General features: G+C 41.7%; 2 protein-coding genes across 4 annotated transcripts in view; one reads left to right on the top strand and one right to left on the bottom strand.

Moving 5' to 3' along the window:
• Nucleotides 1-19,330, top strand: part of SFXN4 (sideroflexin 4) — a 33,662-nt gene that overhangs the window by 10,728 nt on the left and 3,604 nt on the right. For 2 of the 3 annotated variants that reach the window (XM_077126184.1, XM_077126182.1), the window contains 8 exons: nucleotides 626-651; nucleotides 1,917-1,970; nucleotides 2,056-2,112; nucleotides 2,229-2,294; nucleotides 3,534-3,624; nucleotides 10,577-10,692; nucleotides 13,859-13,944; nucleotides 15,688-15,805. In XM_077126184.1, the coding sequence (XP_076982299.1) occupies nucleotides 626-651; nucleotides 1,917-1,970; nucleotides 2,056-2,112; nucleotides 2,229-2,294; nucleotides 3,534-3,624; nucleotides 10,577-10,692; nucleotides 13,859-13,944; nucleotides 15,688-15,805 (614 nt within the window). The remainder of the gene's footprint in view (nucleotides 1-625; nucleotides 652-1,916; nucleotides 1,971-2,055; nucleotides 2,113-2,228; nucleotides 2,295-3,533; nucleotides 3,625-10,576; nucleotides 10,693-13,858; nucleotides 13,945-15,687; nucleotides 15,806-19,330) is intronic. The other variant, XM_077126183.1, reaches the window with a different exon arrangement.
• On the bottom strand, nucleotides 5,264-5,963 carry LOC143654352 (low molecular weight phosphotyrosine protein phosphatase). Its single transcript, XM_077126180.1, has one exon. It carries the CDS (start codon nucleotides 5,940-5,942, stop codon nucleotides 5,466-5,468), a length of 477 nt encoding a protein of 158 aa, XP_076982295.1. The 5' UTR covers nucleotides 5,943-5,963; the 3' UTR covers nucleotides 5,264-5,465.

The raw sequence follows: 19,330 nt of genomic DNA, 5'->3' as shown, positions 1-19,330 counted from the left end.
TCTGGCATTTCTGACTCGTAATTACTATCACTAGTGTCCTCTCCTTTTCATCAAGCCTAAGATGAAGGGAATAAAATCCATGATCGTATGGTACCCAACTTTAAAATTCTCTCTCTATATTTTTTGAGCAAAAAAACTGGAAATAGCATAACTATCCAACGGTTCAGATTTAAATGAATGAGGTGAGTCTTTTGTGCTAATGTGGAAGGATGGATTTCTAGGAATTAGCAGCAAGGGACAAAAAGCAATGTGTAAAACAAGGGCTGTGTGTGTGTGAGGGAGAAAGGGAGACAGATGAGAATATGCATATATCCTGATAGTTGTATTTAAAAACTCAGTTGGAAGAATGAACAGGAGACGGTTAAAGCTGCTTACTTTTGCTGGGAGGGTCTGGGGAAGACTGGAGGGAACCCCTTCTTGTTATGTCTTACTCTGCTGTTGTAATTTTTTGCCATATGCATGTACTTATTATTTTTATTTGGGGGGGGAAAGGATGAGTAATATTTCTTTGAAGTCTGTGACTTCAGACAGATGGAGACATGGTTTTTGGGGGGGGTGTTGCCTGCTCCTGGCCCTTCTCTGTCCCGGCTGTGGCATCACTGATGGCTGTCCTCTCCTTTACCAGCTTTCTTGCCTGCCACGTGGCCCATGGTGAGTGAGCTGCTGTCCCCTCTATGAAGTGGGGGGGAGGGAACTGGGGAGGAGGCGTGGGAGAGAATAGGAAGATGTCCCTCCCTCTGCAGTCCTCAGCTTGTGTTTTAGTTTCCTGGATGCTAATACAAGCAGCACTTAGCCGCCTGCAGTGGGTTGGCATAAACAATGATATTTTATTGGCTCACTGTTTTTGAGGCCAGGAGAAGTCCAAAATCAAGGTGCCATTGAGGCAGTGAGGTCCTGGGGCTGGCTGCCAGCGAGCCTTGGTTCTTGGCTCTTTTGTCATAGGGCAGTGCATATGGTGGCCTCTCCTGGCTTCTCTGGGTTCTGTTGATTCTGGCTTCTTCCCAGTGCTTTCTGAATGAAAGCATGGTGTCTGAATTTCATGCCCCTTATAAAGGTCACCAGTGATAGGATTAAGATCCCTTCTGATTCATTTGGGCCACACCTTAACTGAAGTTACCTCATCAGAAGTTCTTATGTCTAATGAGCTCACACCCACAGGAATGGATTAAGGGGTTTTTTGTTTTTTTTTTGTTTTTGCATGGGCAGGCACCGGGAATCCAACCCGGGTCTCCGGCATGGCAGGCAAGAACTCTGCCTGCTGAGCCACCGAGGCCCGCCCGGAAATGGATTAAGTTTTAAGAACATGTTTTTCTGGGTACATAATTCTAAGCCACTATAGCTGGTGTCCCTCCAATTTCAGACCCCTGTCCTGTGATTGCATGACTGCCTAAAAATGGTTTTTTACCCCCCCCCTTCCCTTGCCTTTTCACATGCCCCCTCTGTGCACAAGGAAATTCTCTTTGAGGACACCCTTGGTGGAAAGCACTGAGACCCCTCCCTGCCCACAACCCCACATCATTGCCCGTTATCTTCTCTCCTGAGTCCTTCTAATCTGGACCTTCATCTGGGACCTGGAATTGCCACCCAACAAGACCGTCCTATCTTGGCTCTCATGCAGTGATGTTTGTCCACGTCTCTCATCTATCACTTTTTCTACACCTACCCTGTGCTTCTTAACTGCCCCGCTAGGCTTCAGGTCTTGGAGACAGGCACCTTTGTGGGACCCCAGAGCAGCCAGTCAGTGCCTCGTAGGTATCCATTCAACATCGGGCTGCCCGCTGACCCCAGACCCCCTGTGCCCCCACCTTCCTCCCCTTATCCCAGTTCCGGGAAGGCTCAGCTTTGGGTCTCCCCTGTTCTTTGCTCCTGCAAGCTCTGCCTCCCCGACTTTACAACTCTGTTTTCTTTCTTAAAAGGTTTTCTATTCATTGCTGCCAGCAAGAGGTGTCAGGTCCTTGATTTTACCTCAGGTAGCAATTCTTACAATTTCACAATTAGTGAATTTGATAATGCCGAAAACCAAAAGGTGTTGTTTTTGCCTCTGTCTTCCTGAAGTTTTTCTTGTACACCTACACCACGGCATTCAACATCATCAACGGGAACGCAAGTTATGTGAGTAGTGTGGACCCTGGGGGTATGCAGTTTTGGGTTTTGTTTCTTTTGTTGGTTTTTTATTATCTTTACTGGGTAAAATTCTGGTCTTTCTAAATATGTATTTTTTTCCCCAGAGTCATCATCCGCAGGAGAGTCTATTACTAGGGACAGGAGTAATGGCTTCATCAACCTTTTTTGGAGTAGGTGGTATTTTTTGTTTTGTTTTGTTAATTAAAAAAAATATATTTTTATTGGCAATCCAAAGGTAGTCCGGTGGTAGAATTCTCGCCTGCTGTGTGGGAGACCCAGGTTCGATTCCCAGCCGACGCACTTCCCCCCGACACACACACACACAAAATCAACAAATGGTGCTGCAATAACGTGATAGTCACGTGGAAAAAGAATATGACGCCCATCATATAGCATACAAAATAATTTTATTGCGCTATATTCATGTACCATATACTCCATCCGAAGTATGCAATCACTGGCTCACAATATCATTACATAGTTGTGTATTCATCACCATGATCATTTTTTCGAACATTTGTGTCACTCCAGAAAAAGAAACAAAAAGAAAAAAACTCATACATGCCATACCCCTTGCCCCTCCCTTTCATTGACCGCTAGTATTTCCATCTACCCAATATATTTTAATCTTTGTTCCCCCTATTTTTTTCTATACCCTTTACCACTCCCTTTCATTGATCACTAGTATTTCAATCTACTTGATTTGTTTTAACATTTTTCCCCTATCATTCATCCACTTTCAGTCCATATTTTTTACTCGTCTGCCCATACCGTAGATAAAAGAAGCACCAGACACGAGGCTTCCACAATCACACAGTCACACTGTGAAAGCCACATCACTACGCATTCATCTTCAAGGAACATGGCCACTGGAACACAACTCTACGGTCTCAGGCGCTTCCCTCCAGCCTCTCCAATACACCTTAAACTAAGAGGGGACATCTATACAATGCATAAGAATAACCTCCAGGATAACCTCTTGACTCCACTCGAAATCTCTCAGCCACCGACACTTCACTTTGTCTCATTTCCCTCTTCCCCCTTCCAGTTGGGAAGGTTCTCTCATTCCCCTGACGCTGAGTCCCAGCTCATCCCAGGACCTCTGTCCTACAGAGAGCTCCCATGCCAGGGAGGTTCACACCCCTGGGCCTACTCCTGGCTTTCACCTTTATTGGCTCTGTAACTTTGGGCAAGTCGTGTGACCTCACTAAATCTCAGCTTCTCTGGTGAGGGAGAATGTTAGGATGATACCAACCTCTCTGTTGCAAGAATTAAAATGAAAAAACGTCCACAGACAGCCCTTGCACACTGACTGACTTGTAATCGGAACTGGGCAATTGTTAGCTCTCTGTCAAGTGCTGCTGATTTTTTGGTCCCATGAAATACTGATTTTCTCTCTTACTTTTTAGATAATCCCTCATTTGGTCAAAATGAAGCTTTCATCGTTTAACAATCGTGCAAGCATTTTGATCGGAAGAGTCTTACCCATCGTCTTTCTCGGTGAGCTCAACTTTGTGGTCTCTGAGTCTTCCTCTATCTCCAGCGACGCTCGGGCCCCTTGGTCACGATGTGGCCTGTGATGGCCGCCACGTGCAGTCTGCTGAGGCCCTCAGGCCTGGTTGGGTCTTTGGTTTGAAAGGTGGCCTTTTTCTATGGATAGCCACTTAATTGTGGTGGGATGAGCACAAGCCTGGAAATAGATACTTTTTTTTTTTACCTCCAGCTTCTGGGAGGAGAAGTTGTAGAAGTACAGAAAAGTCATGGAAAGTACAGAGTTCCCACTATGCCCCCCACCCACCCCCACAGTTTTCCCTGTTACTAACACTTTGCTTTGATGTGGTACTTTGGTTACAATTGATGGAACAATATTAGAATTATTCTATTAACTGTAGTTCATAGTTTACCTTAGGGTTCACTGTGTTGCACAGTCCTGTGTTTTTTTGTTTTGTTTTTAATGCAATTTTATTAGGATATATTCACACAGCTTAGAAACCATCCGAAGTACAGTCACTGGTTCACAGTATCATCACATGGTTGTGCATTCAGCCACATGATCAAATTTAGAACATTTTCATTACTCCAGTAAACAAATAAAAAAAGAAAACCCTATTCCTCCTATACTCCTTACTTCCCTCATATTATTGATCCATAGTGTTGGTGTGGTACAGCTTCTACTGTTGATGAAAGAGTAGCAAAATATTATTATTAATTATAGTCCATAGTTTTTTTTTTATTTTTTTTTATTTTTATACTCCCCAGTTTATTTTGAAAACAACCTTTTCTGCTATATAGCCAAATACAGTTCTCTCAAAGCACAGAGTAATTACCTATAAATGAAACACTGATAAAAGAACATGACACATATTTAAGGACTTCAACATAATAGATTTCTCTTTTTCTAGCTTTTTAAACTATTTTTTTCCCATATAAGCCAATATATAATATTTGACATTTGGGTTATACGTGCACACAAAGCAGACACATTTGTCAAAGTGAGCGTATGATGAAACAGTATACAGTGTCCTTTCTGGATAAGATTAAATTTTCAGAGCTAACGTGGTCCAAATGGGAGTAAAAAGTTGATTTCCTCATGAAATAAACTAGATAAAGAAAAATTAAGACTAATGCTAAAGATTTATACCATAAATTATTCTATTCCTCTCCTTTTAACATACAAATGTGCACTCTGGGTATGTGTGAATCAAAATACTATCAAGATTGTGAAAACCCATAACTAGGGTAGTATATAATTCAATAAAAGGCCCTGGGGTAAGAGAAAAGAGGTAGTATAGGTAAAGAGAAGACATTTGTCCATCAAGTTATACGTATCGTCTTATTAAAGAGGTAGATTATTTAAAAGTCTCAATGGGCTCAAATATTGACTTGGGCCTGAAAGAAATGTTTAATTATTTACTAAGATCATAATTAAGCATATTAGAAGGCTAGTTGCCCATGGATAGTATCTTAAGGTTAAACACTGAAAAGAAACGATTGTTAAAAAACACACAAAACATTGTATTTTGTGGTTCTACTTTTTTGTTTGTCCTACTTTTTAAATTTTGTTTGTTTCACTATTTTTGTAATCGGGGCAAGAGAAGAGGTCCCATTTGTTTAAGAACATTTAATGTACCCCATAAGCTCAATCAGAGAATTTTATTAATTCTTCTGCAAACACAACATTGATTTTCAGCTACAATTATTTTTTAAGATAAACGAGTCAATTGAAACAAAAGTTGTGGTCTTGAGCTATGAAACATTACATTTTTAACACACTGAAAAATCTAGAACATCACTGTAAGATGTTAATCATTGTTGGCCTTCAGCAATGAACAGCTGCAGCTTTACTCTGACTTCTCCAAAAATGCTTTGCAGCACCTAACACACTGCTGGTACACATTCTCAAAGTCCAACTCATTCCCATAATAGGGATCTTCAATAATAAGTTGCTTTTGTGGATCATAGCTCCCGAGTAGTTCAATTTTTGCTTTGCAGTTTTTAACTTTACTACCTTTTCTATTCAAATCTCTCAGATTGCTTTCATCCATACACAGTATATAATCAAATGTGGTAAAGTCTTCTTTGGTAATCTGCCGGGCAACGTGATTCATAGGAATATCATGCTTCTTCATGCAATTTTGCCCTCGATAATCAGGAGGGTTTCCTAGCTCATAAGTGGATGTTGCGGCACTGTCTATCCTCCAATTATCTGAAATATTTTGATCAGTTACAAGTTTTCTGAAAACTGCTTCTGCAATGGGTGACCGACAAATGTTACCCAGACATACAAACAGCACCGATTTGGGAGGCCCTGCTGCCATCTTCTCACCCGCAAATAAAGACACTTATAGTCCATAGTTTTAATAGGTACATTCTTTTACCCATAAATCCCTCTATTCTTAATTCTTTATATAATAGTGTCATACATCTGCTCTAGTTCATGGAAGAACTTTTAAAATATGTGTACAATTAATCATGGACATTGTCTACCGCAAGATTCACCGGGTTATACATTCTTGTCTTAACCTCTAACCTTCCTTCTGGTGACATACATGACTCTAAACTTTCCATTTCTATAGCATTCACACACCATTATCACTGTTAATTATTCTCACAGTAATGTGCTACCATCACCTCTGTCCATTTCCAAATGTTTGAGTTCACCTTAATTCTACACAAATTAAGCAACCGCTCTCCATTCTTGAGTCTCATTCTATATCCTGGTAACCTATATTCTATATTTTTTGTCTTTGAGTTCACATATTATAATTAGTAATACAATAATTATACTTAATACAATGTACACTGTATTGTATAATTACAATTAATTCAATACAGTGAGGTCATACAATTTTTGTCCTTTTATGTCTGACTTATTTCACTCAACGTTATGCCCTCAAAGTTCATCCATGTTGTCGCATGCTTCAGGACTTCATTCCTTCTTACTGCTGAATAATATTCCATTATTTGTAGATATACCATATTTTGTTTATCCATTCATCTGTTGATGGACACTTGCGATGCTTCCATCATTTGGCAATTGTGAATAATGCTATGTGCAAATGTCAGTCCTGTAGTATTTTTAACATTTTTATTCTGGTAACATATATATAACCTAAAATTTCTCATTTTAACCACTTTCATATACACAATTCAGTGATAATTACATTCACAATGTTGTGCCATCATCACCATCATCCGTTACCAAAACTTTTCCATCACCCCACACAGCATCTCTGTACCAATTATACATTAATTTCCCATTTCCTATCCGCACACCAGCCACAATAACCTGTATTCTAGTTTCTGACTATGAATTTACATATTCAAATTATTTAAAATCAGTGAGATTATACAATATTTGTCTTTTCGTGTCTGGTTTAATTCATTCAGCATGATGTCTTCAAGGTTCATCCATGTTATCACATCTATGAAGATTTTATTCTTTTTATACCTGCACAATATTCCACTGTATGTATCTACCACATTTTGCTTATCCATTTATTAGCTGATGGAACACTTGAGTTGTTTCTATCTTTTGGCAATTGTGACTATTATTGCTATGAACACTGGTGTGAAAATATCTGTTTGAATCCCTGCTTTCAGTTCTTTGGGGTAGATACCCAGAAGTGGAATTGTTGGGTCATGTAGTAATTCTATACTTAACTTGCTGAGGAACTGCCAAGCTGTTTTCCATAGTGATCACATCATTTTACATCCCCACCAACAATGAATGAGTGTTCCTATTTCTCCACATCCTCTCCAACACTTATTTTGTTTCCTTAATAGTCGCCATCTAGTTGGGTGTGGAATGATATTTTGTTGTGGTTTCCATTTGCATTTCCCTAGTGGCTATTGATATTGAACACTTTTTCATGTGCCTATTGGCTGTCTGTATATGTTCTTTGGAGAAATGTCTATTCAAGTCTTTTATCCATTTTTTAAATGGATTTGTTTCTCTTTTTGTTGTTGCATTGTAGGATTTCTTTAAGTATTCTGGATCGTAAATCCTTATCAGATATGTGGTTTTCTCCCATTCTGTACAGTGTCTTCTTACTTTTATGATGAAGTCCCTTGATGCACAGAAGATTTTAATTTTGATGAAGTTCCATTTATCTATTTTTGTTGTTGTTGTTGTTACTCTAGTTTTTGGTGTAAAGTTCAAGAAACTATAACCTAACACAGGGTCTTGAAGATGTTTCCCTATGTTTTCTTTTAGGTGTTTTGTGTTTTTAGTTCTTACCTTTACTGCGTTGTTCCATTTTGAGTTAATTTTTGAATATATGTGAAGAGACTCTTTCCCCATTGAGTGGACTTGACACCCTTGTCAAAAATCAATTGGCCATAGATATGAGACACAAGTTACATTTTAAAGACCATCTGTAGCCATATGATCCAGCAATACTATTGCTAGGTATCTGTTCAGAGGACATGAGGGCAAGGATACAAATGGACATTTGCACACCACTATTTATAGCAGCATTATTTATAGTTGCCAAGAGATGGAATCAGCCCAAATGTCCATAAACAGATGAGTGATTAAATAAGCTGTGGTATATACATGTGATGGAATATTACACAGCTATAAGACAGAATAAAGTCATGAAGCATGTAACAACATGGATGGACCTTGAGGACATTATGCTGAGTGAGATTAGCCAGAAACAAAAGGACAAATTACAGTATGGTCTCACTGATATGAACTAACATTAATGAATGAACTTGGAGAATTTCAGTTAAGAACAGAGGCCATCAGGAGATAGAAATATGGTAGATATTGGGTAATTGGAGGTGAAGGGATATAGGTTGTGTAACAGGACTGACTGTAAAAATTCAGGAATGGATAACATAATACTTCCTAATTATAGCACAATACCGTTAGTACACCAAATGAAGCTGAATGTGAGAGTGATAGAGGGAGGAGGGCTGGGGGCACAAATGAAACCAGAAGGAAAGACAGACAATAAAGACTGAGATGGTATAATCTAGGAATGCCTAGAGGGTACAATGATAGTGATTAAATGTACAAATTAAAAAATGTTTTTGCATGAGGAGGAACAAAGGAATGCCAGTACTGCAGGGTGTTGAAAATAGACGGTAATTCATATTTTAAAACTTTAACTTATGTGTGAGACTAAAGCAAAAAATATTTATTTGGTACAAAATTTATATTTTGACTAGTGCATTTCCTAATATAACTTATATGGACAGTTTAATTGAACATCACAAGTATAGGAACCTTGATTTAGGCATGAAATTTTGTAGGTTTGTCCAGAGGGATGCCCCGATAAATCCCAAAGTGATTTGAAAAGTGAATAAAAAAGTATTTGTAGAGTCTCCTTGGAGGAATGGTGAGAAAGGGGGAAAATTCACCTTCCCCATTTGGAGAACTGCTATTCTTGCAAGTAGTAGACAACCAAATCGAGAGGCCGAGCCCTCAATCTTGGGGTTTGTTCCTATAAAACTTATCCCCACAAAGGATAGATTAAGTCTACCTAAAATTAGGTCTACGAGTCACACTCAGAGAACCTCTTTTGTTGCTCACATGTGGCCTCTCTCTCAGTCAACACAGCAAGCAAACTCACCACCCCCCCATGTGGGACATGACTCCTAGGGATTGTAAACCTCCCTGGCAACGTGGGACAGAAATCCTAGAATGAGCTGGGACTCAGTATCAAAGAATTGAGAAAGGCTTCTTGACCGAAAGGGGGAAGAGAGAAATGAGACAAAATAAAGTGTCAATGGCTGAGAGATTTTAAACAGAGTCGAGAGGTTATCCTGGATGTTATTCTTACGCATTATATAGATATCCTGTTTTTAGATTAAGGTGTATTAGGCTAGAGGGTACTGTTTGAAACTGTAGAACTGTGTTCCAGTAACTATGTTTCTTGAAAGTGATTGTATAATGATATAGCTTTCATAATGTGACTGTGTGATTGTGAAAACCTTGTGTCTGATGCTCCTTTAATCTACAATATGGACAGATAAGTAAAAAATATGGATTAAAAATAAGTAAATAATAGGGGGAACAAATGTTAAAACTAAAAAATATATATATCGGATAGATGGAAATACTAGTGGTCAATGAGAGGGAGGGGTAAGGGGTATGGTAAGTATGAGTTTTTTTCTTTTTTTTTTCTTTTTCTGGAGTGATGCAAATGTTCTAAAAAATGATCGTGGTGATGAATATACAACTATGTGATGATATTATGAGCCATTGATTTTACACAATTTATGGAGTATTTGTATGTTAAGAATGTATGTGCTTGTACATTGTATCAAAAAATTTAAAAAAATTAACAGGAAAAAAAAAGACTGTCTGTATAGGCCCTTCAATGCATTATTTTACTTGATTGTTACATCTTATGGGTAGGTTAATAGAATTCCCATTTGCTGATGAGGAGACTCAGGCACAAAGAGGATAAGTAACTTTCCCAGGGTCACAGAGCAAGCAAGTGGTGGCACAGGGATTCCAACCAGTAGTCTGATGCCAGAGAGACTACCTGACTTTTGAAGTTTACCAGCTCAAATCCACTAGTTCATGCTCTAAATTTGGATTTGGGAATATAGGAGTTTTTAGAACTGGCAACATGATATCAGTAGTGAAATTGGGGAAGTCAGTTACAAAAACCTGGTTGAACCAGGAGGGTATATTTCAGAGATCCTGGCCTTTCTCCTGGCATACTGTCAGGGCGTGGGTCTGGGCCTCAGGTGTGTTAGAACAGAGTGTTGGGGTTCAGTTGGGATCCAAGACCGAGTGGCTGGCTGTTCCGATTGCACTTTTACACCCCAGGAGAGAGTTTGCTGGCCCAGTCTAAGGCAGGTGAGCACCGAGAGCTGGGGGTAGGGCAGCCATCAGAGGAAAGAGGCTCCAAGTGGACAACCCTGAAGCTAATGTCCCTTCTCTGGACTGAGCCTCATCCCTCAGCTGATGGTCTCTTCCTTTAACCTCCAGCTCAAGTCAGTGGGATGAATGTCATGGCGTCCCGAAGTTTTGAGCCTGTGCGAGGAATTGAGGTCATGGACAAGGAAGGCAAGGTTATAGGCCATTCCAGAAGAGCTGGGGAAAAGGTAGGGGGCATGATGGAACTGAAGCTTCTTGCCTTTGGGCAAAGAACTGAATTTTCTCTTTGAGAACTGGTCACAAATCCACGTCTCCACCTTTACCTCATCCTGTCCTCCCTCATCTTTCCAAGAAAGCGATTTTGCATTCTGCACTCCAGTGTTTGTAAGATGGGCATCTGGTGGGTTCTGCAAGCTCGGCATCCCCCTCCCAGTGGGCCGACTGGTAGTGGGGGGGTCTCTTTGGGAGACCACTCCCCTCTCAGCCTGACCTGTCCCTGCAGGTCGGTGGACGCCTTGTCTGGATTTAAGAGAAGCCCCCGACTTCCACTTCATGGAGCAAGGTTTTCTGACCATCTTTAAGCACCAGTTTGCTCTTGAGGATGGCCTGAAAAAAATCCATTTTCAGGATTTTGCTCTGACCTAAAGCTCCTATAAAAGGCCTCAACTTCTAATGGATTTTACTTTTAAACAGTTTTGTTTGTTTGTTTTCCCTCAATTCAACAGAGCAACTTCTGTGTACATTCAACTGTAACAACCTCAAACAGTTTCATTTTGGGTGTGGACTTTTAAAATTCTTATGTAATTTATATAATAGATAAAATAATCTATTTTATTAATTAAAAAAAAAAATACCCCCTGTCCACCAAATCATGTGTTTTTAGTGGGTGAGATCTTTTTGGTCTCTGTGCAGTGACTTCAGATAAAGAGTTAAAATGTGAGGCAGTTGCTTGCAGCCCCAAACCTGAGTGACGGGAACGGCCAAGCTGCTCATGGTGTCTGCAGACAAGGGGCACCTTGAGCCAGCCTGACCTGCTGCCCAGAAGCTCGGAGGAAGAGGAGATCAGAAAGGTGGCTGCTCAGCCAGTAAATGCATATTTATTCGGCTCATGGAACATATTACTCCAAATCCTAGCAATGATTTACAAAGTTGGATCTTAAGCCGTTGGATAAGTAGTTTGGTCTTTCTAGCAGACCATCTAGTGTCATGTCTGAAAATACTGGCCACCTTTCTAATGAATTATAATAGCGACATAATAATTATAAGTAACAAGGAGAGAAATTGCTGCCAGAAAGAAAATGGTAGCTTTAGTTTTGGAAAGGAAGGTTCTGTGTCTAAGAGACTACCCTAAAGTGGCATTTTTAACAGCTTTTTTAAGGGATAATTGATATATAAAGTTTACCTATTATACAACCGTAGTTTGATGAATTTTAATACATTTATACAGTTAAGCAACCATTACCCTAAAACACAATCCAGTTTCATCATTCTAAAAAGTACCCTGTTCCCAAACCCAGCCTCAGACCACACCAGTCTGCTCTCTGCCTTCATATGTTTGCCTTGACTGGAAATTTTATATAAATGGAATCATACAATAGTCTTTTGAGTCTGGCTTCTTTTATTTTTGAGGAACATCCTCAGCGTGTTTTTATCGCTGAGGAATATTCCAGTGTAGGGGTATATATTTTGCACATCCGTTCCCCACTGATGGACATGTGGGTTGTGTCCAGTTGGGGCTCCCCTGAAGAATGTTGCTCTGAGCGTTCCTGTACAAGTCTGCGTGTGGACATATGTTTGCATTTCTTGCCAATTCAGTTTTAACTTCAGGGCATTAGTGTTGCTGGGAACCGATTCATAAGCTGCAGTGTAGAGTAGGAGCATGTGTTTTCCAGTCCCCCAGTTCTCCCTGAGCGCCTCCCCTGCCAGGTGCCGTGCTGGGCTCTGGGGACGCCAGCACTCTGTCCTGGAGCCTCAGCCTCCTGGTGGGGGGGTGGTCTCAGGCCCTGCTGGCTCTCCAGGGGCCATCTCACTTGGAGGAACTTCACTTTTTGCAAGAGGCCCAATTTAGGTGAAAAGAAAAGATTTGATAGCCCTTTTTTTTAAAAAAGTATTTATCTTTTAAGAATAATGTGTCTGTAACCGTGCCTAAGCATAAGTATTCTTTTGTCATTTTCCTATCACTGATAGTTTTATTTCTTTTGCCTAAATTTCAGAAACTGCATAACCAGTAATATCTGATGGTAACAGGGCACCTTTGATCAGATTTCAGGAAACTGATTTATGTTGTTTTCCCCAACTGGCCTTGTAAGCCACTCGGTTGCCGACATGAGGAGTCTCCCATCGTCTCTTGATGACAGTGTTTTGTTTAGAATGACTGCCCATTGCACAGGAGGCAAGTTGACAGAGGCAGGTGCTCCCAGGCTCAGTACCCAGTTTTCATTTCCTGAAGTTGAAAAAAATTTTTTTATATTCCTGAAACCTTAAGAATGACTCTCCTCAGCTCCCACTATCTGAGTGGGGGACAGGGAACAGCATGAGTGTGTGACTAGGTATAGCCTGACAGCAGAGGGCAGGAGCAGAGGTAGCATGAGATGAGCCTGGCAAGGCAGAGTATGGCAGATTCACGCAAAGCCAGAGGTGGAGGGCACAGAGTTCGGGGAATAGCAGTGGCAGAGTGTGTACCTGTTTCTCTTGAGCAGAGAAGTGGTATTTTTGCAGTTGCATTCCCCCCAGGAGTTGGATTCTAAAGTTAACATGTGAGTCACCTACAGTAAAAAATTTTTCTGAAAATCCTTAGCATATAATGGTTTTGTGCACAAAGACCATACAGTAAGGTATATGGTTAAATGTTTACCATATAAATTGATGAACAAAGTGCTTTAAAGTGCAGATACACGTTTGTGCAAAATAAAATCTTATAGCATCCTACTTTGAATTACCAAGTGAAAAACGGGTCCATGTAGGTGGACTCATGCATGTTCCACATGAGCTGGTCTTTTTATGGGATTCACTCACTGGTAGGGGTGGGATAGACGGGGGAGCAGGTCCAGGATACTGAAGCCAGAGGCAGGAGTCATGGGGGAGACCTCAGTGGCAAATCCATCATTCCCACCACAGGGATCTCCATTTGGTTCTAAGCGAAGAGTTGTCTTTAAACTGCCTTAGCTTCCACATTTTATATTTGTGATGCTCCTGGGGGACTGATAGAGACCCCCGGCACCAACCCCAGACCTCCTCCGTATACCTCTGTGGAGAGCTGCATGCCAGGTGTGGCCTCCACCTGTTTCACACAGGCATTATTTCCTACTTGGACTAGGAGAGCTGCTGTTTGCTTGTCTTTGTCATGGGATCGGCTCACTTCATGCTAAGCCACTTTCTTTCCATTTCCATCAGGCCGTTAGAGACACAGCATTATCCAGAACAGTGCTGTTTGGAACCTCGGCCTTTATCCCAGAAGTCTTCACACACCTTTTTAGAAGGTAAGAGGTACTGCTTTTCTCCTCCAAGAGGAAAAAACATTTTGACAGTCAAAGTCCTGATAAAACTTGTCCAATACCGAACCTCATGGGACAGGTAATCCTCCCTCTAGCCCACAGTGGGCTTCACACAGTGAAAGCCGAAAGGCTGCTTTGGATGGGCGTAGAAATCCAGTTGCACATATTCCAGCAAATCTGGAAGCTCACCGGGTCCTGCTATCTGTCAGCCTGTGTCCTTGGGCACAGCCAGGAAGTTGCCAAGGCGCGTTTCCTCACTTCTAGAATATGTGGTTTCATGATCTGCAAGTTCTTTTCACTCTCAAGTGCTATGAATATCGCTCAGGCCTTTTTTTTGCCCCATTCCAATCATGTTTTAAATTAGCATTAGTGGCCTCAGACTTAATAGAATGTCATTGCTTTTGAGAAGCAAGAAATGGCCTGTTAGGAGGAGGGTCTGGCGTCAGGCCTCAGTATGGGTTCCTGTGGAGGCAGGTATGGGAAAACCAACTCAAAACAGCCCCGGCCAAAAGGGAGATGTGCTAGATCAGATATTGGGTATGGGATGGGAGTGAAGTCTGTGGCAGCTTGAATAGAAACTCCATTGCTGGGATGCTCCCCACTTCCCCTCCTTGGGAGCTGGTTATTCTCTCCTGCCACAGCTTGGCTTCTTCACCTTGGTGAGCGGCATGGTTGCTGACAACTGCCAGCTCAGATTCTCACAACAAACCCAGGAGTGGGGGAATATCTTCCTCTCAAAGCAGAAATTCCCAGGAAAGGATCCTGATTGGCCTGAGTTGGCTCCCGTGCCCTTGCAGATCCCTCCAGCCAGGATATTGAGTCTGCAGTTGGAACCACACAGGGAGCGCAGTTCTAGGAAGTAGGTCAGTGTCCTGGGTAGAACCACCTGCTAGCTGGAGAGGTGCAGATACTGCCAGGTCAGGGTCCTCCTGAGCCACTCTGGCTGACCTTGAGACTGGAGCTCCTGTGAAGGTTGGGGCCCTCTGGTCTGTCCCATGAGGTCTGCATGAATCTCACAGGATTCTAGTAGGGAGAGGTGACCTCGCCTACTAGAATTGGATTACCAGTGGGCATTGGGATCCCAGACGGACCATGTACCATCAAGTGACCTCCCAGAAGCTCCATCCCAGAGAATCTAGCAGCAGTGACCTCAGGGGCTCTTCTAGCTCAGCCCCCTTATTTTGCAGCTGGAAAAACTGAGGCTCAGAAAGGGAAAGCAACTTGCCTGAGGGCATACAGTCAAGCGCTGAGGCTCAGCCAAATCCCAGTTCTTTGCCTCCCTGGCTGGGGTTCTGCTCTTATCTGCAAACTGTCTCTCACACTCTCCAAAGGTTCAGGGTCAGAATAGCACAGCAGTGTCAGGGATGTCCAGCTTTCAAGAGCAACAGGCACTTGAATTCGTGGGATTTGGGAAACTTCTGAACTTGTGGGATTTGGGAAAAGTTACTTAATAGGTTGCTGCCTCGGTTTTCTTCTTTGTAAGAAGGGGCTGATGACAAACCTCAGAGTAGAGATCAGGTGAGAAAATGCATGTCAAGTACCTGATGCATAGGAAGCACTCCATCAAAGTTGCTATTTTTTATTGCCCTTTTGTAGATTGAGTGGGAACCAAGATGTGGGCCTAAAGGTTAGCTATAACACAGCCACACACAAGAAAAAAGGCCAGCCTCGGAAGGAAAAGCACAGTGTGTTTAGCATCACTTATGAGCTGTACCTTGTCTCTTACAGGACTCAGTTTTTCCTGCAACACCCGTGGTCATTATGGACCGTGAAACTGTCAAGTACCATCCTGGTAATGGGACTCATGGTGCCAGCTTCTTTTAGTATGTTCCCACAAATGGGACGGGTAAGTTCATGCCACGTGACCTTCTCTCAAAAAAAAAAAAAGATGCTTTTTAGTTTACTCCAAACTAAATAAATTATTCTTCTACTAGAAAATCTCCAAAGTTTATAAAAGTTTAAAACAAAACAACATTTACACAAAATCCCACCACCCAGACCGCATACACAGTTTTGGATTATTCCATTTTCTCTCCATGTGGAGTCAAAGCATGGACATGTCACAGAGGTGCATAGAGTCAACTGTGGAAGCTGGCCTGAGCTTCAGGCGACCAGGGTTTCTTTTTTTAATATTTTTATTAACACATCTTCACACATATACAGTCCATACATGGTGTACAATCAATGGCTCACAATATCATCATATAGTTGTTTACTCATCACCATGATCATTTTTTAGAACATTTGCATCACTCCAGAAAAAGAAATAAAAAGAAAAAACTCATACATCCCATACCCTGTACTCTTCCCTCTTATTGATCACTTGGTCAAGAAGCCGTTCTCAATCCCATGATGCTGGAGCCTGGCTCATCTTGGAAGTTCTGTCCTTCATGGGGGAAGAGCAGTGAGTTCACCTGCCGAGCTGGCTTAAAAGGAGGGGGCACATCTGAACAACAAAAGAGGTTCTCTGGGGGTGACTCTTAGGCATAATTTTAAGCAGGTTTAACCTATTCTTTGCAGGAATAAGTTTCATAGGGGCAGACCCCAAGATTGAGGGCTCAGCCTATTGATTTGGTTGTGACTAGGGTTTCTATAAGGTCTTGGTACATGGGCATGATTGGGGGAATCATTGCCCAGGTGGTTGAGCTTTAGTCTCCAGACCCCCATCCTGACCCCCTTTCTAGAAGGTTGAGCTGATAAGACCTGGTTCCAAACCCCAACCCCCTAATCACCAGGTTGGTCTTTCTGGTGTAGCCAACCACTCCTCCCCTAAGACTGCTGGTGTGGCTGGCCCCACCCTGTCGTTCCTTTTGCCTCGACTATTCAGTTGTATGTAGGGGGCTTACCTTGAATAAGGAAAGACACTCCTATAATGGGAAATTCCTAGGATATAGAGGTTAATTCCTAGGAGTCAGGGACAAAGACCAGCCAAATTCTTTATTATACTACAAATTATAGCCACTGTTGCCCCTCAAAAGCACTTATATTGTGGAATGATCCTATTCAGGGACCAAATTCTGTAGGTTTAGGTTTATAGAATAATTCAGGCAACTTTATTAGCATGTAAGGTAGAACTTTTATTTGAGCTAGTTGTTATACTCACGGTGGGCAAGGGTAGCCCATCAAAATGAAATTTCAGAAGGAAAAAAAAGATTAAAAATATCTTACAGGGAAAATACAGATGGCTAAAAAGCACATGAAAAGATGTTCCTCTTCATTAGTTATAAGGGAAATGCAAATCAAGACTACAATGAGATATCATCTCATACCTATAAAAATGGTGCCATTAAACAAACAGGAAACTACAAATGTTGGAGAGGATGCAGAGAAATTAGAACAATTATCCACTGCTGGTGGGAATGTATAATGGTGCAGCTGCTGTGGAAGACAGTTTGATAGTTCCACAGAAAATTAAATATTGAGTTGCCCTATGACCCAGCAATTCTGCTACATGGTATATACCCAGATCTGAAAGCAGGGACATGAATAGACATTTGCACTTTGCTGTTCATAGCACTATTATTCACAATTGCCAAAAGATGGAAACAATCCAAGAATCTATCAACAGATGAGTGGGTAAACAAAATGTAGTTATACATATAATGGAATATTTTGCAGCAGTAAGAAGAAATGAGGTCCTGAAACATGTGACAACATGGATGAACCTTGAAGATATAATGCTGAGTGAAATATGCCAGTCACAAAAGGGCAGATATGATCTTACTAGTATTAACTAACAAAAACATATAAACTCAAGAGTCTTAAGATGAAGATATAGGGTAACTAGAGATAGAGGCTAGAAAAGGCGAAGCAGTTATCTAATATATACAGAATTGTTAATGATGTTGAACTTAAATGTTTGGGGATAGAGTTGATGGTGGCTTATTATTGGGATTATAAGTCATAGTAATGTATTATAGGTGAATTTGATCGAAAATAGTTGCTTAACTATTTAAACATGTATACAAATAAGTTCTTACATGAACTACTACAAATATAAGAAGTAATAATAGAGGGGTACAGGGAATATAGCTATTGTAAACTTTGGACTGTAGTTAACAGTCATTTTAAAATTCTTTCATCAACAGTAACAAGTTTACTACAATAGTATGGGTCAGTATTAGGGTGAAATAAGGGATATTGGAGGATTTGGGTTTTATTTCTTATTCTTATTTCTATTCTGAGTAATGAAAATGTTCGAAAATTGATCATGGGGGTGTATGCACAATTATGTGATAGTACTGTGAGCTGGTGATTGTATACTTTAGATGGTTTGTGTGGTGTGTGAATGTATCTCAATAAAATTGAAAAAAAAATCTCATAGGCCCACCTACTAAAACCAATTACAGTAAAATTGTAATAAAAATTAATTCTTTTACAAAAAGAGAATATCTGCAAGGTAAGACCATTTACAAGAAATCTTTCACTCCGTGGGACTTCCTCCTGCACTATGATCTGGCTTGTTTTCTGTTTTCATTCCACAAGCACCTAGGGTGTGTCCTGGAGCTGAGTCAGTGTGGCCCTGCCCTGGTGCTTATGGAGGGGAAGCCCTGGCTTATGGTAGCAATGATGCATGGGCACAAGAACTTTGACGGGAGGTCTGGAGCCGCGAGAGGCACTTGGGCCAGGAATCGTGGCCTGCCTGGGAGCTGGGCAGAGCGGGCTTCAGAAGATCGGAGGAAAGGGGTCTTTTGCGGTGCCCCAAGCTCTGACAACTGGTGGTGAGAATCTAGTAACTTGTGTAGAGCTGTGTTTGGGGTTAGATGGCCAGGTCTGTATTTCCAAGTTCGAGTCATTATAGGTAGTGGGGTTGTTTTGTCTGCTATTAGGAGTAACTTGTTTCCTGACTTGGTGGTCGCATTTTGGTCCTTGATCAGTGCAGCCTGTGAGTGCCTGGAACCCTCGCGGGCTCGCTGCCTTTTCTTCTGGGGAGGCTGGATCCAGGTCTACCTGTTGGGTCAGACGGCAGCCGTTCCCACCTTTCACCAACACCATCCTTGGGGCCCTCCCCCAACCCTGGACAGGTCTCTGCCCCTTGCTGGCCTTCTTGGGGCAATAGTCCAGTAGGTTGAAAGCTCCTGGGCTTGGTTCCTCAGGCCACTGTGGGAAGAACTCCTTCCCTATCTGACTGCAGACTCAGAAGATGGCCATGTGGCGGGGCAGGCTCAGGGTCAGTGTGGGCACAGCTGGGATACTCAGTGGTTTCTGTAGGTCTGGAGTGTGCGAGAGAGAAAACCAGTCTACAAATTCTTCCAAGAGCAGCCTTTGCTTATCTGGCACCTTCTGTCTCCCAAGCACTGGGCCAAATAGCTAGTCTCATGTCTTCAAAACAACCCTGCAGGTAGATTTTGTATGCCCACTTCACAGAGGA

Source organism: Tamandua tetradactyla, chromosome 13 (assembly GCF_023851605.1).
Source record: "Tamandua tetradactyla isolate mTamTet1 chromosome 13, mTamTet1.pri, whole genome shotgun sequence".
Lineage (NCBI taxonomy): Eukaryota > Metazoa > Chordata > Mammalia > Pilosa > Myrmecophagidae > Tamandua > Tamandua tetradactyla.
The sequence above is the reverse complement of the archived record's forward strand: the minus strand, read 5'-3'. Positions and strand labels throughout refer to the sequence as shown.